The sequence below is a fragment of the Solanum verrucosum genome, unplaced genomic scaffold, assembly GCF_900185275.1.
Source record: "Solanum verrucosum unplaced genomic scaffold, falcon-dt-bn FXZP01000261.1, whole genome shotgun sequence".
NCBI lineage: Eukaryota > Viridiplantae > Streptophyta > Magnoliopsida > Solanales > Solanaceae > Solanum > Solanum verrucosum.
In genome coordinates this window covers 16,126,625-16,147,333 of record NW_026019969.1, presented here as the reverse complement: position 1 = coordinate 16,147,333, position 20,709 = coordinate 16,126,625, and the positions used below count along the sequence as shown (strand labels likewise).

Here is a 20,709-nt window from a genome sequence, read left to right as displayed (position 1 = left end):
TGGGAGCAATGGCCCTCGGATTGTTGATCGTGCCTGTCTGGTGCGTGCAAAGAGGGGAGTTATTGGTTATCGGCTGTTGTAACCCGTTACGACCCGATTCTTTTGTGGGCTATTCGGGTTGTGGCCCGTTTGGACCCATCTGTTATTCTAAAGTAACAAATGGGATAATTGTTTGAGTTAAGCCTTAGCGTCAAAATACATCTCAACTAGTCTCTACATTCATCTTTACTTGTCCATTGTACTATTTTAACATGTCCAATAATATTTGTTCAGCTACCATTTTGTGTCTATTATAATTTTATTGTTAAATATTATTCATTTTTCAATGTTTAGCTTATATTTAGTAACGGTGATTTGATAAAATTATCTCTATCATTCGCTACTTCTTAATCCTGTTTCAAGTCAATAGTGGACAGTTATTGTTGGACAGAAGGAGATTTTATATTACTGAGTTTCGTATCTAATCTATTGAGAGTGCAAGTTTTCTAACTCAACTATTGCTTAATAGTTTGCAAACCATACCTTAACATTGAATAGACCAAATATTTGTTGAGAAATGTTTCTAGGCGCGTTTGTCCATAAAAACTTCATCCACCTGACATATAAAATGACTCTATTAGTTGACACATTGAATAGACCAAATGTTTGTTGAGAAATGTTTCTAGGCGCGTTTGTCCATAAAAATTTCATCCACCTGACATATAAAATGACTCTATTAGTTGACACATTATTTTTAAATATATTTTTAATTGGTTTCTTTAAAATCCTATACTCTCCTCTTCCAAGCTATAGATATCGACGTCGTGACAAAGATGAAACCACAAATAAGAAGGTGGAGAAGAAGATGGTGAATGTTATTATTGGGATAAATTAATGGGAAAAAGGACAAATATACGCCCGAACTATCGTAAATGGTATGCAAATACCATCCGTCATACTTTTGGGACATTGGTGTCCATGCCGTCCAAAAACTAGAGCATATATGCCCTTCACTCTAACGGAAGACTAAATAGGGACACGTGGCACAATCTCATCCGTCGATCCGATATTTAAAAAATGTTGGGTCAGTGGATAAGATTACGACACGTGTATGTCCGTTAGTATAAAGGGTATATATGCTCTAGTGTTTAGACGGCGGGGGCACCAATGTCCCAAAAGTATGACAAAGGGTATCTGCATACCATTTACAATAGTTCGGAGGTATATTTGTCCTTTTTCCTTAAATTAATTTATATGGTGATAGTTTTAACCTTTTACGTAATTTTTAACTTAATATTAACTTGTTTAGATTTTCCATGTGAAATTATTTTTCCACGTGAAATTTGTTTAAATAAAAGAGAGACTATAGTACACACATCATAAAAAATTAATCGAGATGTGTTTCGCTAACTATTGGGTGATAGTTTCCGTGGAAAACTTAGACTTTCAATAGTTTAGATATGAAACTCAAAAAACTAAAAAAATTCAAATGTACTTTTTACCATTATCTCTAATTCTTTTTGATAGTCCTTCGACTCGGATGAACAAGATTAAAAAGTGATAAATATATCAAACATAAACAAGTAAGCAACAATAACAAGAATATAAAATATCAAGGCTAAAGAAATAGATATAATACTAATAAAAATCAAAACATAATGAAAACCAAGAAAAATAAATTTAAATGTTAAATTAGAACACTTTAAGACCCGTTTGATCAATATTAATTTTTCATTTTTTCAATTTTTTTACTTTATTTGAAAATCAATTTTGGCCATGAAAATTCTAAATACAACTCCAAGTTATATTGAAATTTGAAAAAACATTCAAGAACCTATAATTTCCCTCTTTTTCTTTTGCACTTTGACTATAATTTTTTTTTTCAAAATTTCCCCTAAAATTTATTTTTATAAAATGACCTTGTTTCAACTATATTTCATGTTTTTAGAATAACAATCAAATAGTAGTTATAAAAATTATAACTAAACATAATCCCATATTTAATTTCAACTTCAAAATTTTTAAATAAAGTGAAAAAAATATTGTAATAGTATGTGGTAGCTCTTATAAGATTTAAATATGTTATTATATAACTATCTATTTTGAGATATTATTTGTTTAGAACAAATTTAACGGTGTATTTCAGATCAATTACTTAAATTAAGTCATTTTACTTATTTAAAAATCAAAATTAAAATATAGTTCATATACAAAAAAAGTATGACTCCAAATTCAAAATTTTCATTTTCAAGGCTTAAACCTAAATCTGGAAATTTTTCAGAAATTAGGAATATAGGGGTTAGGACAGTAATACATTTCAGAAAAGTTGGCAAGGAAGAAGTAATAAAATAAATAAATATATGAGGAGAGAGAGAACATTGTGTTGACGGGTCCGTCCGATTGTAGAAGAGAAGATGGAGAACTCGGCGATTTTGAGAGAGTGGTTCGAGCGGGTTGACACCGAAAAAATCGGTAGTATCACTGCAATCCAACTGAAGGTCTTTATTTTTTGCTTTAATATTAATCCTTCTTCCTTACTTACTCTCTCGATTTGGTCCTTATTCCCATGCTCTCTACTGTCTCAGAGTGCTTTTGCAATTGGAAATTTACAATTTCCTATCACTGTTGTCCAGCAAATGATCAGGTTTTCAACCTCTCTATATTAAATTATCAAATACTCCTATCATTTTTATTTGATTTTATTCTTTGTCAATTACCACCAGGATGTGCGATTTTGATCAGAATGGAACCATGAGTTTTGAAGGTGAGGTTCATCTTTCCACTCTAATTAATCCATTAGCTTGCCTATTTATTACTGTCATATCAAACTGGAACTTCAACAAGGAAAATATATAACAAAAAACATAATCAGCATATCTTAAACTTAACCTTAACATAGATTTCCCTTTTTCTTACTTTTATAGTCATTGTTTACATCATCAGTGCAATCTACTGCATGCCCTTCTTTACTTTATTTTGGTGCAATTGAGTTCATATTTACTAATTGTTCCATTGAGAATCTCATACTGATGTTAATCTTATTTTTGTTTCCCAGAGTTTGTTGAACTTAACAAATTTCTGCTGAAGGTCAGCTTTCTTCTCTAGTTAAATTTTTGTGTTCTAGTTTTTCTTCAAATACATTAAGTCATTAATTGGTCTTCTCTATATGCAATTTGCATGTGACTTGAGGTGTCGCTTTGTGGTGTTCTTCTCATACACTGAATTTCACAATAGTTGTACTACCTCATCTTGGCAGCACTAGAATGAAAACTTTAGTGCTGCATGAATTCAATGACATTTTTTTCTTATTTTACTGTAGATACTTCATTAAACGTGTTTATAAGATGCGTTCCTTCAAAGATTTTTCAATTGTTTGATTTTTATGAACCATCAATCTATCATTTGTAGGTGCAACATGTGTTCTCAGACTTGGAGAGGTGAATTTCTTTTTCTTGGTAAAACGAATCATTTAGTACTTTTCGAGTACTTCTCATGTCATTGGTTGGAAAATATGTTTTGAGGAAATTAATTCTTGTATTATTTTGGTCACTGAATTAGGGGTCGTGGATTCCTTGTCCCAGATGATGTTTACGAGGCAAGAAACTCCTTAATCTCAAACTCCTGCTTTCTTGCATTTGCTTATAGTACATTTCAGACCTTCTGACTAGGAAAATGAAGAAGGAACACTTGGACTGCCAAATGGCCTTTAACAGCCGCCTATTTGCAGTAGACAATAATCTATCAATGAATATGTTGCATAATTTGCAGGCCTTGATAAAAATTGGATTCCGCCTCGACTCTCCAGCACTATACACTGTCTGCGAGGTATTGTAATTATTATAAAATTCATTATGAGATTCTTTGTGAAGTGGGATACATAAATATACTTCTGCATTGTACTTCCTTTTGAGGCCTACAGATGTTGCATCTTTTTCTCAAAGCACCATCAAACTGAAACGGATGCTCCTTTTATCCATTGCACACTTTTCTTGTAAACCATCACCTTTTGTCATTGGGTAAAACAATGTCTAATGAATTTGTTAGTTTTACAACATAATTCGACAACCAAATGACAAATATAAGAAAATTTTTTTAGACTTATTCGATGTTCCTTTTTGTTATTCACTTTAGTTGTTTTAAACCGTTTTTCATAGAAGAGAAGAAGAAATTGTAAACAAAAGTACCGAACAGCCAAATGACATATATAAGAAGAAAACATTAGATTTATTCAACTACTTCTGGTTCATTTGTTTTAGTTGTTTAAACTGTATTCATACAAGAGAAGAAAATTGTAAATAAAATGTGAAAGATTTGGCATTGAGTTCCTAGTGACATGTATTTGGTTTAAACAATATTTTAATCGAAACTAGCAGTATGGAATATAAGAAAAGCAGTAATGAATATAAGAAATTGAAATGCAAATGTGTTTGCTTCTCACATTTTATTTAAAGCTCAAGGATCTTTATCTTCTTCTTTTTTTATTGTGTGGTTCTTTTCGCATTTATAATGACTTGGTGGTACTATAAGCATGTTAACAAAGAAAAAAAAAAGACAAGATAAAGGTGTTAATTAATGGCTTGCTATAGCTAGCAAACCATACTCATATACAATGCTAATCCTGTTGGTTACGTTGTGGGTAATTGGTGGGTTGTGGCAGTCTGGCAGATGGTTAAAATGAAATAGTAAAAATTCATGAAATTCATTGTAATAGTTATTCTGGTTTTTCTCTTTTGAGGTTCATGAGAGCAGGATGATAGAATTTCATGGTAAAAAAATGCTTGATTCTCTGCTTTTACTGATTAAAAAAAGAACACAGCTTAATGATTTCATTACTCCACCTTTCTATTAGGGACAGGGACAACCCATTTGGTTGTCCAGAACTCCAGATGGAGGGTTACTCGCAGGATGACATATTGAAACTTGTAACTAAGATGTGCCTGTGGAATGTTACGTGAAACAACCTATGTCAATTGGTCTGAGGGTGGAAATTCTTTCTAGTCCTCTTGGTTTGAACTGATATTATTCTTTTCTGGGTAAATTGTGCAGAGTTTTGATAGGAATAAGAATGGAAAATTCAGGCTTGATGACTTCATATCTCTTTGTATCTTTGTACAGTCTGCACGGTGAGTAGATGTTGATTTACATGAAATGGTTGTCTCTTCTTGCATTTATAATATTCATGATCAATATGTTGAGAGGGCCTCATGATTTATATCTGGCGCTTTCACATTGAGTCACTGTCATCTGTCTTGCAACTAAGAAGGATTCTTGGTTAACACATCAATTTAGCGTTTGAGTTAAGACATTCATTTCAATACATTTGTAGTTCTTGATGAGACTAAAATGTGATTCAGTAGAGCTGCACATGTAATTGTTCTCAGATGTTAGTTCATTGTTGAATTTCTTAGAAAAATCTTTAATGATCTTCTCAATCTTTGCAGGAACCTTTTTGATTCATTTGACACAGCCAAGCAAGGGCGAGTGACTCTTGATATTAACCAATTTATCTACTGCAGTGAGTATTTAGAGGACACACTACCTTTCACTATCTTCTAATCTTTGTGATGCCTCATTTCATTTTGCATTTCACTAATTGTTATCTGTAGTAGAGATGGGTGACTTCCATCAATTAGCCCGTTCAGGGTTCTTTTGAAGAGGTGGCTTTTGGTAGCATTTACTCATCCAATCTGAGTGGTGAACCCACAAGCCCCACTGATTGGCTATGCCAGAAGTCTTCCCATTTTTTTTTTTTTTGTGTGTGTGTGTGTGTGTTGTAAATGTACCATCTGCTTGAAACCATGAAAAAGGTTCACTAGTTAGTTGAAGGTTGTGATATTCATGCAAATGACCATAGTGGTTCAATAGGTTGGCCTTCCAAAATATAGGATTGTCTCACATGCCAATGGAGTTTTTCATCATCCCTGTCCTTGACAGATATGTATGATGCTCCTTTGCCGTTAGTGTGCCAAGAGAAGAAACAATAGAAAGGAAATGATTCCTATGGGAATGTAGGAAATATTAAACATTCACCTCTCGTGATGGGGTGAGTATAAGTTTTCAATTAAAGATACAGCCATCTGTTTGCATCTCTCCCGACAGCGTCAGGGGTTGTCATCCATTCTTAGGCAAGATGTTTTTCTGCTTTATGTTAATGATACAATGTAGCAGGCCTCGTTTTCTAATGACACTTCTTTTCTTTTTTGTTTCTTATTCGCAGCTGCCAATTGTCGAATCTGAGGTCGTTGTCTCACTATCCAGTTTCCAATTGCTGCTATAATAGCATTGAGTAAGATGCTTTGTACGATTTCTGTAAAATGCAATGATTTGAAAAGAGGCGTTAGCGGTGAATGGTTGGAGGGAGCACTAAGGAGTCATTTGGTTGTGTGTACAAGTTATATCAGGAATGAAACGGTGCATGTAGTATCACTAAATTATTGTATTTGTTTAGACATTCAGTTGGTCACATTAAAATATTGATAAATGATGTACATTTATAACCTGAATCTAGTCTTTCAAAGGATTCATTATTTGGAACTCATTTGCTTGTATTAATGCTTTATTCAACTTTGTATTACTAGGTTGATAAAATAAAACTTAGAATTATCAAATTTTAATTACGTTAAATGAGGAAAATTTCAGTAAGTTATACTATAGTATGAGATAAATAATGAAGAAATCTTGCAGTTCTCCTTTATTATTATAATTATAATTATAGAATCAATAAGACAAACATTAGTATTAAAAGGCGAATGAAACATAATGAATATGATTAACTAACAAATTACATAGTTTTAAGGACGGCCTTGTAATAATCTAATACATTACTGTTGATACATCTCTTGTTATCACATTTTGTTGTTAATATAATTATAGAGTCAATACTACAAACATTAGTATCAAGTGATTCTTTGGTATCAAAAAATGGCATTTCAAGTAGACAAATTCCAACAGCACCAAGTACAAAGTAAGTTAAACGCCTAACCATTGTTATTTTGGACACAAAATGCCTTCTACTTCAAGGATCTTTTAACAATAACCTGATCGTTAGCATCATCTCCATCTTAGCTTCCCTAACCTTTACACGAGGGTGGGAAGATACATCTTGAAAGCAGACCTAGTTCATGATAGATAGGGAAGCAGAGAAGTATGAGGCTAAAAATATAAATTTCCCGTCACATTGACTGAGGACTCTTTGGTAAGGAGATCAGAAAAAAAATAAAATTCCGGAAGCATATTAAAGCTCTCCAATTATTAAGAATGTACTCAAGTACAGCAGCTTACCTCCCCTGACAAAGGAGATGACAAATTGAACACTACTGTTTAATATTGTTTGTAAGACCAAATTATTCTCCCTAGAGACAGATAAACCAGTAAGGGGCGATTCAGATTGTATACAGAAGAATAACAGCATGAGATGAAAGAATGTTTCAGAATGCGCAGTTCAAGCTGTGGATTAAACTACTGAACGCAATTCTCCTGTTTGTAGAGCAAACTTTCGGTGCTGTGAGAGAACGGAAGGGATTTTGACTGCCTGTATTCTTAAGGCCAAGTCATTTTCACAGGATCCATTGTTATCCTTAGCTGCATTCAGAATTGTCTGGAAAATTTGCAGAGGGTCACCATGGCTGACCACCAATACTGTGCATCTGCAATTGAAGTGTCCAAATCACAATAATAATTTATATGGCCATCAGATATAATGACAATACAATTAAAAGCTTAACTATGTAAAAGTGAATAGGTAAACCCCATTATCACTTTACATAGAGACTTCCTTTACACTAAAATACTCCTACTTGACATGATAAATTTTGGAGGTAAAAAGCATAATAAATACCCTCGAAATTGTGTCTCCATGTTAATCAATGCATTCGTGAGTCTAGACACAACATCTGCAACACTTTCTCCACCTTCAGGCTGCATGAATGGATCCTTCTCATCTAGAGCCCATATATCAGGATACTGAAATCAGAAATAATTAATCAATTCAAGAGCCACAAGCCAAGTTGAAGGTGTTTAAGATTGTGCTACATCCACTTGATTTTGAAATGCAGAAGACAAACAACTTACTTTATCATGAGACTTAAGTTCATAAGAAGGACCAAAGAAGCGCTCCCGAAGATCATCTAGAACCTGTTATAACAAAGCTATCTTAACTCAGAGCTTATCAACAGAATCTACACGGCTTAAAGCCAAAATCATAACACAAAACATCTCATCAAGACAGAAAAGACAGGGAGAAAAAGGACATGGAGCCCCCAAGAATCCTTACATAATACTAAAAAACCTTTATAAGCTTATTGGTGATTGGCTTGAGTCCATCAGGCAAAGAATGATATAAAACATGAAAAGTTTATAACAGCTAAATCAAATTCATCTTCAGAAGAAAAAGTGCATAGCAGTTCAGCTTAACCATATAAATTTAGAGATACTCCATTTAAGGAAGCAATGATACAGGGTGAAAAAAGAGAAATAGCCCAAACAGTTCATTTAAATGACCATATCTCAAGTGAATGACTTATATCAATAGAGAAAAACTAGATTTCAGCTTTTACTTGTTTCTATAGATCCTTGCTGCTTTTGACCTCAATTCATGTCATGTATGTTCCAATAATTGTGATCTGAGAGGGCTTCATGAATTGATCATTTTAAGAATGTCTGGAAACAAAGTACTATGATAAAACTTAAACACGGTTTTTTTTGTTCTTTTGATAAGCTAAAAATCACTTATATACAACCTAGCAACCAAATAAACTAATAAAGTACAAAAAAGGAGGATACAAGATGGCTTATATGTCCTAGGTGATGGTAGATAGGCTTACCATGCACTGTGGTCCTTCAAAAGAAATATCTAGAACTGATGCAACCACTTGTGCTGTATGAGTGGTTCTCGAGAAGGGAGAGTAGCAAATTCGAACATTTTCAAGTGGTATGTTATCTTCTTTGAGTACCTGTTATCAGAAAATATATTGCCTGTAAACACCATCAACAACTTAAGCTTATAAAGAAGAGATAGAACTCTTTTTGGCCCAAAGAGAATAACATATACGTAATTACTCTGAATCAGGAACCATAGGGTAGTCTCTCTTTACCTTCTCTAAATGAAGGGCAGATGACAGAAACATATACATCAAGGTGCTAATCATCAGAAGACTCTGTTACTGGCACTAGCCTCCAAGGATATTTGATTTCGCAACTGAAAAAAGTATTTATTTTGACAAAAAGTTGAGCTTCCACATGATATTATTTCAAGGGAATAGAAGCACATGCATGGTCCTTTCAGAAAGCGCTTCACTCTTCCCCCTGTGCTACTTAGATATTTTTGCTTAGGCCTTGTTTTTTCTGCTTAAGATTCACATTACGCTGAAGATAGAACTCATTAGTTCATTAGCAATGAACACTCTCTCGGTGTACTAGTTCACTTTCTCCGTGATGTGCAGGTTTTCTTTCAAGCACTATAGTTACTCCAACTTGATCCACAATTGACACTGAGGTGAAAAGGAAATGACTGTTCAAATGTGATATGAGTTTTTAGTAGTTTATACTTGTTAGAATAGGAATAGGTATATATAATCTTACTTAGAATTGGAATAGGAATAGGAATAGTAAATAGTATCTTACTTGGTAAAGGATTGTACTGTAGAGTCTATAAATAGGGTCTTTGCGTAATAATGTAGATAGACAATTCAATAATATTTTTCTCACATTGTATCAAAAAGCCTCTACGATCTTGCAAGAGAATCAAAGAGCTTCCGCTATCGGCAGATGGCTATTACCCATATATGCCGCCCAAATGACCAATGATTATGTTAGCAAAAGTTGAGTCACTGTGTATCTTTTCGGTGATCAATTTCTCATATCTAATTTGCGTAGCACCATGCATCTTTCCGGTGACTACTTTCTCACATTTAATTTGCATAGTACTGTGCATTTTTTGGACTATATTTGTGTAGCACCGTGCATCATTCTAGTGACTACTTTCTCATATCTCACCGTGCCATTTTTCGGTGACTACTTTTTCATTTCTGATTTGCATAGCACCATTCTTTTTAGTGTCTACTTTCTTATTTGTATAGGGTTGTGCCATCATTCCAACCCTATCCATAAAATTTCTATTTTCTAGTAGGATCGTGTCATTATTCCGACCCTACCCATATAATTTCTCTTTTTCAGTAAGGTCGTGTCATCATTCCGATCTCTTTCTCAATAGGGTCGTGCCGTCAATCCGACCTTTTCTATATAATTTCTATTTTCCAGTTGGGTCGTGCCCTCATTTCGACCCTACTCATATAATGTTATTTCTTAGATTGTGACCACTTTTAGCAATCAAATCTAATACTCCGGCGTATGAGTATGTTCCGATCAGTTTTGCACTGACTTTTTTGTTTAATATTGACTCATCCATATACTTTATACTAGATTTTGAGCACTTTTCAACGACCGCTGCATTGTGAAGAAGTCTAAATGGAGCAACCACCTAATTTCGTTGCACAGGGAGAGTTTAGTAGCATGGTATATCGATTACGTAAGTCACTCTATGGTCTGAAACAGTCTTAACAATCTTGTTTGGGAAGTTCAATACTGTAATTTTATCCCTTTGTGTTTTATCGACATTATGCATTAAATTCAGTATTTTATGAGAAGACAAAGCACATTGAGATTGACTGACATTATGCATCAAATCCAGTATTTCATGAGAAGACTAAACACATGGAGTGTTAGAATAGGAATAGGTATATATAATCCTACTTTAGAATAGGAATAGGAATAAGAATAGTAAATAGTATCTTACTTGGTAAATGATTGTATTGTAGTGTCTATAAATAGGGTCTTTGCGTAATAATGTAGATAGACAATTCAATAATATTTTTCTCATGTATTTCTCACAATACTGTCATCATCTCCTGCTAGCTATCTTTATTGCTAACTTAAAGACCAAGAAATCAAATGATAGTTCTCATAAAAGAACAATTGACATGGATCTAGCATCAAAGCTTCTTACTATAGAGGCATTCAAATCCCAAAAAGTTACATTGGCAGGTTCCATAAAAAAGAGACCTGCCATAGGATTCCAGGACATACAATACCATATATAGTCAAATGTTAATAGATAACTTCTGAAAGACTGAAAGACATAGTCGACGACAATTATGGTTTATTTAACTCCACACATAAGATAGGTGGAATATCTGAACGATGAAATGTCTGCTGAGGACCATGTCGGGAAACAAAAAGCTGAGTTCAATGTGAATACCAACCTTTAGGAATGACTCTCCAGCCAATTCTGCTTGTTTGATTCCTTCGGGAGTCAACTTATATTGTTCAAGTTTTCCATTTTCCTGTAAAGGTCACAGCTCCTTTCAGTAATTTAGATTTAACAAGTGGAAGAATAATTTCAGCCAACTCTGAAACCTCCCCAAGGATTAGATTCTCTTACAGCTAGCTAGTTTTCCTAGAAGAAGAAATGCAGACTTCAATGATATCCTATTATTCCTATTTTAGAGCATTTCCTCTGCTAGGTAAACCATCTGTTAATACTAACATTACCAGATTAAACAGTAGAACAAATAGAAGAATGTTTATATTTGTTCTTAAATGGGACTTGTTATGAAGTACTTACATATGGAGTTCTAGTTAGATGTATGCAAAGTGGGGAAGAGATAGTACATCATATTCAAAGATAACATAAAAGGTAATTTTAGAACAAAAAGAAGAGTGAGTGGAGTAAACTGGAAGAAAAGTGGGTCAAGTAACATAGGAAATAGGAAGTATTAGCTTATCATACTTACTATATCTCTCTAGAATGAGTAGTCAGTCAACAAACAGGTAACTTATCAAGAAGATTAAGCTTCCTTTTATGATAGGTAAAGGAAGAATTCAATTTTGAAAAAGAGGCTTCCATCTATCAAGCTGAGCTTCAAATCTCTGAACAATGAGAAGGTGAAGTTAAGGTATATTCATTCTCTAAGGCCAGTATAGTGAGATAGAAACATACAAATGCCCTAATAAGTATGCCCTAATCATGCTGAGTGAAGGCAGTGGAATAATATTAAAGCAACTCGCAACACGGAGTATAAAAGAAGCATAGATGATAGTGTGTAGAATGCATATTTATATGAAAAACGAAATGATGATTAAGAGAAAAGAAGGAAACCATGGAGGAAACGATGAGACCCATTTCATTGGGAATGCTTTTGCCATGCCTCACCACCCAATATCTGTTCTGCACAAACGTAACGCCACCTTCCCCCGCCATTCGTCACAACCTAGGCTTGCCTTGCCTACTATTGAGTGGTAGTTAGTTATGTTATAGTAATAAGCCATCCCCACGACGTCGTTCTCTTCTCTCAATGTACAATAAACTATGCACAATGAACGTAAGCGGATCCGGGTCAATCATTCTTTCGACCCGGAAAAATTAGGCAGTACAATATGTGTGGCGCAAGGAACAAGCTATGATGAGATCTTCAAACTACAAACCCCTCACCCATTTCCTCCTAAAGAGTAATTAATTGTGACAACAATGGCGCTAAATCTTCGTCAAAAGCAAACTGGTAATTCTCTTTAGATCTATCTCTGCACTTATACTTTATGAAGGAATCTTCTAATAATTTGTTGAATTGCAGAGTGTATTACGCGGATGTTAAATCTGAACCAGCCGGTGAACGCCGGTGCCACTGCCAATGAGGAGGTATACAAGATCCTGATTTACGATCGATTCTGCCAAGACATTTTATCCCCTTTGATTCACGTCAAGGACCTCCGTAAACACGGCGTTACCCTCTACTTCCTTATCGATAAGGATCGCAAACCCGTCCATGATGTTCCTGCTGTCTACTTCGTCCAACCCACCCATCTTAATGTACAGCGTATCGTTGCTGATGCCTCCAAGTCTCTTTACGATTCCTTCCATTTGAACTTCTCCTCTTCTATTCCCAGGCCCTTGCTCGAAGATCTCGCTTCAGGTGCACTATATGCCTTCTCCTTTCATCACTATTTTCATTTTTTTTAATTTTTTTTTGGTGTCTGTCAAAACTTTATGGTTGAAATGATAGCTGATACTGGAATGAAATGTACCCAAATAGAGGGATGAGCAATATTGAATACTGTTTTACTCACCCTAGCTTGTCCAATTTTTCCTCGAAGGGGGTAAGGGCTAAAACGATCTACTACTTCAATCCATTTTCAAAAAAAGATAAATTTTTATCCTACTGCATAAAGTGGTGCTTAGATCTGACAATTGATTGATTTAAATTTGAAACAATTAATAGTTAATGCAATTCTCTGGGTGGTGCTGGGTGGATATTCGAAATATTAACCACTGCATGACTTGTTTCTGCTCCAGGCACGATTAATTCTGACTCGATTGAAAGGATCTCTAAAGTGCATGATCAGTACTTGGAGTTTGTCACGCTTGAGGATAATTTGTTCTCACTTGCCTACAAGAACTGTTATCTTCAACTGAATGATCCCTCTGCTGGGGATAAAGAAATTGAAGAGATCATTGAAAAGATTGTCAGTGGCTTATTTTGTGTGTTGGCTACTCTTGCTGTTGTCCCTATCATCAGGTGTCCCCGTGGTGGGCCTGCTGAGATGGTGGCATCCCTGTTGGATCAGCGTTTCAGAGACCATCTGTTAGCTAAAAACAATTTATTCTCTGAGGCTGGGAATTTCACTAGCTCATTTCAGAGGCCAATTTTGTGTTTATTCGATAGAAACTTTGAGTTGTCAGTAGCTATACAACATGATTTTAGGTATAGACCACTTGTTCATGATGTGCTTGGTTTGAGATTGAACAGGTTGAGTGTGCAGGGAGAGAAAGGTGGGATGAAATCATTTGAGTTGGACAGATCTGATCCATTCTGGGTTGCAAATTGGTCGTTGGAGTTTCCAGAGGTTGCTTTGGAGATAGAAGCTCAGTTGAACAAGTATAAGAAGGATGTGGAGGAGGTAAATAAACAAACTGGTGGGAACTCAGGGGCTGAGTTTGATGGGACAGACTTGGTTGGCAATACCAAGCATTTGATGAATGCAGTAAATTCCCTGCCTGAGTTGACAGAGAGAAAACAAGTCATTGATAAGCACACCAATATTGCTACAGCATTGTTAGGGGAGATCAAGGAGAGGTCCCTTGATTCGTATGCCAAAAAGGAGAATGATATGATGGTAAGAGGTGTCATTGATCGCAGTGAGCTCATCGGAGCTCTCAAGGGAAAAGGGACTAAGGTGGATAAGCTGCGGTTTGCTATCATGTATCTTATCTCGACTGAAAGCTTACATCAATCAGATGTTGAAATGATTGAAACAGCACTTAGGGAGTCTGAGGTTGATACCACAGCATTTCAGTATGTAAAGAAGATAAAATCATTGAATGTCTCTTTAGCATCAGCAAATTCTGCGAGTAGGAGCAACATTGTTGATTGGGCTGAAAAGCTCTATGGGCAGTCAATCAGTGCTGTAACTGCAGGTGTCAAAAATCTATTATCCAGTGATCATCAGTTGGCTTTGTCAAGAACAGTAGAAGCATTAATGGAGGGGAAACCCAATCCAGAAATTGATTCTTATATTATTTTTGATCCTCGTGCACCCAAGTCAAGCTCCGGGATGAGCAGCAGTCACCTGAAAGGACCATTTAAAGAAGCTATTGTCTTTATGATAGGTGGTGGTAACTATGTGGAGTATGGAAGCTTGCAAGAGCTAGCCAATCGTCTACAGCCAGTTAAGCATGTTATATATGGGACGACAGAAATTCTTACAGGAGGTGAGTTCATCGAGCAGCTTGCACTGCTGGGGCAGAAGATGGGATTGGGAACTAGTGTCGCAACACCAGCCCATTAATGCAGTTGCGATTTGTGTACAATCCCTTAAGGAACCCTTTGTTGTTCAGTATTGACTGTGTGGACTTCATCAGGCTACATGAGCAAATCATACACTTGCACGTAATAGTATGTTGAGTTCTCGAAGAAGAGTTTGTTGACCCTATTCTTAACATTGTGATATTTGACCCTGATGCAGAGTGATCGTTAAAATATAGAAGAATTCATATATAAGTTCAAACTTGTGTGGAGTTGGTTTATACCGTTGTTCTTTAGTTGATGTACTTGGAACTGTTTGCATACCATCCCTCACTGTCCAAGGTGGTTTCTTTGTATTCCTACAGTTTTGTGGTAGTTTAAGTAGTTTTTCTCGTTCCTGTTATTGTCTATCTTATTTGCTTAGACACACTTGCAGTAAAAATATGTTTTATTTTTTTCTTTGTAAAGCTGGATGATTGGCACAGTTTGACTTCAAAACTTAAATATGCATGCACTGCTGGCTTTTCAAAATCAGTATTCTGGAAGAGCCACAATTGTCGAGGAACAGCTTAAAATGCAGTCACTTGAGCCCCATTAGAGAATAGATGCCTGCTTTCTGTTTGTTTTGGGTGAACAAAAGAAGGCAGTTTGTTTTCATAGTAAAATATGCATTCATAAGTATTCAATTAGCGATAATATTTTTTCATTATTAGTAGCTGCTTCTTTTGCACTGGTTTATGAGACCGGTGCGTAAATACAGTAATAATATCTATCCTCAAAACACCACTCCATCCTTTTCCCCATCCCGACCCAGAGATAGCAGTCCCAACCTCTGTCGTATTTTATTATTTACTGTCTGATATCATGGGTTAATTTTTTTTTATCTCCGTATTTGCAGTTAGTATAAAGTCAAATCTCTTCAGATGCGACTCTATGATTTTGAGTTTTACTGATATTTCATTCTACCGAAATAAAAAATCAATCAACTTGGACACGGAGAGATAGTTGGCATGAACCACGTTAAGTAATGAAGTATTAATTTAGAAATTTGGTGGCAATATATATATACACAATTGGAACCTACTCTACCATGTTAACCTGCTACAATCATTTAATAATAACGTTAAGTGAGATTGTAATACAGAGACAGTAATATACTAGTACTAGTTAACAATATAGAAAAATATTGTAATGCAAACATTTAGTTCATAATGGAGAATAATACTTATGTATTTTTACTATATAATAAAAGGGAGTTTAGGATGGGACATTCTACTATTTACAAATGACTTAAAATTATCTTAATAAATCATTTACAAATTACTTAAAATATTTAAAAGATATATAATAAAATAGGTTGACTCTCAGAATTCTATCAGGGGCACATATATCAGGACAGAAAAAATAACATATATCATTTTAAAATTACCAAAAAAGTATTATAAATAATAATAATTAACAACTTAAAATATCTGAAAAACATTTTAAAAGGGTTAATTTTGTAATTTTATCCATATCACATAAATCAGGACAAAGTGATCAGTAATGTAGGTTATTTGAAAGTTACGTAAAAATATTATAAATCACAATAATTAATAACTTAAAACATTTTTTAAAAAATATGAAAATTTGGATGACTCTCCAAATTTCATTTGTGTCACATAAATTCAGACAACAAAAATAGCATATATTGGATCCATTTTAATTTATTTGTCATAAATCATGATAATTGACAACATAAAATATGTTTTGAAAAAGATACAAAAAATTCCACTAATTCTTGAAGTTAATCTATCGTAAAAATATTATAAATCATGATAATTAACAACATAAAATATTTCAAAAATAAATACATATAAAAAAATTCAATTGATTCTTGAAATTAATCTATCGTTAAAAATTATGTATAAAATACAATAAATCGTGATAATTGGACAACTTAAAATATTTATTAAAAAAAGATAAAAAAATAAATGGACTGATCTATTTAGAAATGACTTAAAAAGATAAATCATTTACAAATGACTTCAAATATTTAAAAGATATATAATAAAATGGGTTGATTCTCAGAATTCTATCATGGTCACATATATCGGGACAGAAAAAATAACATATATCATTTTAAAATTACCAAAAAAGTATTATAAATAATAATAATAATTAACAACTTAAAATATCTGAAAAACATTTTAAAAGGGTTAATTTTGTAATTTTATCCATATCACATAAATCAGGACAAAGTGACCAGTAATGTAGGTTATTTGAAAGTTACATAAAAATATTATAAATCACAATAATTAATAATTTAAAACATTTTTTTTAAAATATGAAAATTTGGATGACTCTCCAAATTTCATTTGTGTCACATAAATTTAGACAACAAAAATAGCATATATTGGGTCCATTTTAATTTATTTGTCATAAATCATGATAAATGACAACATAAAATATGTTTTGAAAAAGATACAAAAAATTCCACTGATTCTTGAAGTTAATCTATCGTAAAAATATTATAAATCATGATAATTAACAACATAAAATATTTCAAAAATAAATACATATAAAAAAATTCGATTGATTCTTGAAATTAATCTATCGTTAAAAATTATGTATAAAATATAATAAATCGTGATAATTGACAACTTAAAATATTTATTAAAAAAACACAAAAAAATAAATGGACTGATCTATTTAGAAATGACTTAAAAAGATAAATCATTTACAAATGACTTCAAATATTTAAAAGATATATAATAAAATGGGTTGACTCTCAGAATTCTATCAGGGTCACATATATTGGGACAAAAAAAATAACATATATCATTTTAAAATTTTCAAAAAAGTATTATAAATAATAATAATTAACAACTTAAAATATCTGAAAGACATTTTAAAATGGTTAATTTTGTAATTTTATCCATATTACATAAATTAGGACAAAGTGACCAGTAATATAGATAAATTTAAATAACTCACTATATTTTATCTGTATCACATATATTAGAACAAAAAAAATAGATATTTGGCGCACGGGCTCTTCGTCACTAGTATTAATTATAAAGAAATCTCATATAATTAAATAATAGAGGGGGACAGAATTTATATATTAAAGCTCTCTAGCTGTATACTATCTATCTATCAATCATTATTATTACAGAAAAGAACAAAGGAGACAATGGCACATTTTGAGGGCAGAAAGAAGGAGGTGATAGCAATAATTGGAGGTGGAATCAGCGGCCTCTTAGCGTGCAAATACTGCATTTCCAAAGGATTTGATCCAATTGTGTTCGAGTCGGAGAGTAGCATTGGGGGTGTTTGGACAAATACAATTGGGAGCTGTAAGCTGCAGACACCAAAACCCGTATTCCAGTTTTCTGATTTTCCATGGCCCGATTCAGTAACCCAAGTGTTTCCTGACCAACAAATGGTGCTTGAATACATTGAATCGTACGCACGTCACTTTGATTTGTTCACCCACATTCACTTCAATAGCAAAGTGTTGAGCCTCAACTTTGAAGATGGCGGCAGTGGAGACGGAGAATGGAATTTGTGGAGCGGAAAAGGGAAGTGGAACGTTACTGTACAGGACACTCGAACCATATCCCCACAGATACAGGTAATTACATCTCTCAATCTAATATGTGTCTCTAATATAAGCTTTTGTAAAAAACAAAATTTTGTGTTTTATGGAAGAAAAAAAAATGTAATTTCAACTTTCACCTATTTAATAATCTCTGCCAAAAAATATTGAGTTTAAGAAAAAAAAATTATTAGTGTTAGCAAAAGGCAAGAAAAAATTCTCCCAATTTTGACTCTTCTTTCGCATCGCATACAACTTCCTCTCTGTCAACTTATATTTTGAATCTGACCCAAAAAAAAAGTGATATTTTGTACACCAATGCCCGCTTAAATATTCTTTCTTCCTGCCCACATTTCTCTGATCAAACAAAAGAAAATGGTTAATATACAATAGTCTTACTTATCCATTTGGCATTTCTCAATGTCTTTTTATTTAAAGGATAGTTAATCAACGGGATCAAAAGAAAATTCTCCCCAAATTTTTATGGTGAACACAAAACCAAACCATAGATTAAAAAAAATTGCTTGAGAACCCCTTGGTATTAATTTTGCATGCAGATATACCAAGTTGATTTCGTAGTAGTTTGTGTGGGAAGGTTCAGTCAAGTCCCAAACATGCCTGAATTCCCTCAAAACAAAGGCCCTGAAGCTTTTGAGGGTGAAGTAATCCATTCGATGGATTATTCAAAGATGGACTCCTCAACTGCAACCAACTTTGCCAAAGGAAAACAAGTTGCCGTTGTAGGATTCCAAAAATCAGGAATGGACATTGCCATGGAGTGCTCCACAGTTAATGGTACGTTAATTCTACCTCTTTCTCTTGGGCTGCTGCTTTTTGCACTAGTAATGTATTAAAGTTATGTAATGTGCTGCTGCTTTTTGCACTAGTAATGTATTAAAGTTATGTAATGTGCTGCTGCTTTTTGCACTAGTAATGTATTAAAGTTATGTAATGCAGGGGTTGAACGTCCATGCACAGTACTAATCAGGACACCACATTGGAACCTTCCCGATTATTTCCCATGGGGACTCAATTTGGGATATCTATTCCTAAATCGATTCTCTGAACTTATGGTTCATAAACCCGGTGAAGGCTTTCTTCTAAGTCTCCTCGCCACAATTCTTTCACCATTAGTAAGGAGCATTTTTCTTTAATTTCCTCACTCATTAATTTGAATTCTCTTCCTCTCACAAAACTAATATGCATGCATATATATATATATTTATTTATTTTGACAGAGGTGGGCCTTCTCAAAATATATAGAAAGTTACATAAAACACAAACACCAGCTTGCAAAACATGGAATGGTGCCCGAGCATAGTTTCTTAAACGAATTGAGTTCCTGTTCAGTTTCTTTAGTGCCAGAGGGCTTCTATGAGAGAGTAGAGGAAGGAAGTATCAAGCTCATCAAGAAAGCAGAGAGTTTTGGATTCTCAAAAGAAGGTATTGTGCTCGAGGGTTATGCTACTGAACCCATTAAATCCGACTTAGTCATACTAGCTACTGGCTTCAACGGACTTGATAATCTCAAGCATATTTTTCAATCGAAAAAATATCAGGAATTCATTGCAGGCTCAGATGATTCTGCTGCAGTTCCTCTCTATAGGTGAGTAAAAGCATACTTTTGGAAGCATGCATGCTCCAAAATTATACATATATATATATATATATCATATGGAAATAATTATATTTATCAGGGAATGCATTCATCCCCGGATTCCACAACTGGCAATAATTGGATTCTCAGAAAGCGTATCTAATCTACACACCTCGGAAATAAGGTGTCGATGGCTGGGAGAGCTTCTTGATGGAAAATTTATGCTACCAAGCATTAAGGTGATGGAGAAAGACATAGCAGAATGGGATAAATACAAGAAGAGATACTCTTACAGGAAGTACTACAGGAGATCATGCATCGGAGCATTGCACATTTGGTACAATGACCAACTATGCAAGGACATGGGATGGAACCCTAAAAGGAAAAAGTGTCTTTGGGCTGAGTGGTTCGAACCTTATGGACCAATGGATTACATCGGCTAATGTATGTTGAAGAGTTCCAAAACCTCCCATCTCACTTTCAAGAATGAAATTTCTTTTTCTAAATATGGTTTCTTTTACTGAACCTTTGAACAATAAGGATAGCATGCTAGTACTTTCCAGTTCAAAAGGAATGTCTTCTGAGAGTTACAAAAAGTGCTTTGATATATATATATATATACTACTATGCACAAAACTTTTCCTCAATGAGGACAAAGTTAATTTCTAAAAAGAACCTTAGCTTGTTTAAATTTGTATTCTCCTCCATAACCTAATTAGTACGATGACAAATGTTTTACAGTTCACATTTCTAACTCG

General features: G+C 34.0%; 4 protein-coding genes across 4 annotated transcripts in view; 3 read left to right on the top strand and 1 right to left on the bottom strand.

Annotated features, from left to right (window-relative positions):
* Positions 1-2,388: 2,388 nt before the first annotated feature.
* Positions 2,389-6,388, top strand: LOC125815160 (uncharacterized). Its single transcript, XM_049494571.1, has 10 exons — positions 2,389-2,477; positions 2,565-2,623; positions 2,703-2,743; positions 3,035-3,066; positions 3,388-3,416; positions 3,538-3,574; positions 3,748-3,804; positions 5,026-5,102; positions 5,421-5,494; positions 6,197-6,388. The coding sequence occupies exons 1-10, from the start codon at positions 2,394-2,396 to the stop codon at positions 6,214-6,216; spliced, it is 510 nt and encodes a 169-aa protein (XP_049350528.1). The 5' UTR covers positions 2,389-2,393; the 3' UTR covers positions 6,217-6,388.
* Positions 6,389-7,198: 810 nt separating this feature from the next.
* LOC125815159 (metal-independent phosphoserine phosphatase) overlaps positions 7,199-20,709 on the bottom strand; it is a 156,454-nt gene continuing 142,943 nt past the window's right edge. Inside the window, exons 2-7 of the mRNA XM_049494570.1 lie at positions 12,134-12,223; positions 11,238-11,318; positions 8,802-8,930; positions 8,050-8,112; positions 7,817-7,941; positions 7,199-7,625 (exon numbers count right to left, since the gene is read on the bottom strand). Coding sequence (XP_049350527.1) covers positions 7,433-7,625; positions 7,817-7,941; positions 8,050-8,112; positions 8,802-8,930; positions 11,238-11,318; positions 12,134-12,223 — 681 coding nt within the window. The 3' untranslated portion in view covers positions 7,199-7,432. The remainder of the gene's footprint in view (positions 7,626-7,816; positions 7,942-8,049; positions 8,113-8,801; positions 8,931-11,237; positions 11,319-12,133; positions 12,224-20,709) is intronic.
* Positions 12,444-15,133, top strand: LOC125815140 (SEC1 family transport protein SLY1-like). Its single transcript, XM_049494543.1, has 3 exons — positions 12,444-12,533; positions 12,606-12,944; positions 13,325-15,133. The coding sequence occupies exons 1-3, from the start codon at positions 12,503-12,505 to the stop codon at positions 14,815-14,817; spliced, it is 1,863 nt and encodes a 620-aa protein (XP_049350500.1). The 5' UTR covers positions 12,444-12,502; the 3' UTR covers positions 14,818-15,133.
* On the top strand, positions 17,835-20,400 carry LOC125815147 (probable flavin-containing monooxygenase 1). Its single transcript, XM_049494554.1, has 5 exons — positions 17,835-18,390; positions 18,912-19,149; positions 19,312-19,487; positions 19,593-19,960; positions 20,052-20,400. Exons 1-5 carry the CDS (start codon positions 17,950-17,952, stop codon positions 20,392-20,394), a joined length of 1,566 nt encoding a protein of 521 aa, XP_049350511.1. The 5' UTR covers positions 17,835-17,949; the 3' UTR covers positions 20,395-20,400.

Excerpts from the sequence above, each read along its gene's own strand:
- LOC125815147 (XM_049494554.1), top strand. The coding sequence starts at position 17,950 with ATGGCACATTTTGAGGGCAGAAAGAAGGAGGTGATAGCAATAATTGGA. Across the intron at positions 19,150-19,311 it reads GGAGTGCTCCACAGTTAATG|GGGTTGAACGTCCATGCACA; the intron begins GTACGTTAATTC and ends TATGTAATGCAG. Across the intron at positions 19,488-19,592 it reads CCACAATTCTTTCACCATTA|AGGTGGGCCTTCTCAAAATA; the intron begins GTAAGGAGCATT and ends TTATTTTGACAG.
- LOC125815140 (XM_049494543.1), top strand. The coding sequence starts at position 12,503 with ATGGCGCTAAATCTTCGTCAAAAGCAAACTG. Across the intron at positions 12,534-12,605 it reads TCTTCGTCAAAAGCAAACTG|AGTGTATTACGCGGATGTTA; the intron begins GTAATTCTCTTT and ends GTTGAATTGCAG. Across the intron at positions 12,945-13,324 it reads GCTCGAAGATCTCGCTTCAG|GCACGATTAATTCTGACTCG; the intron begins GTGCACTATATG and ends TTTCTGCTCCAG.
- LOC125815160 (XM_049494571.1), top strand. The coding sequence starts at position 2,394 with ATGGAGAACTCGGCGATTTTGAGAGAGTGGTTCGAGCGGGTTGACACC. Across the intron at positions 3,067-3,387 it reads TTAACAAATTTCTGCTGAAG|GTGCAACATGTGTTCTCAGA; the intron begins GTCAGCTTTCTT and ends TATCATTTGTAG. Across the intron at positions 3,575-3,747 it reads TCCCAGATGATGTTTACGAG|GCCTTGATAAAAATTGGATT; the intron begins GCAAGAAACTCC and ends CATAATTTGCAG.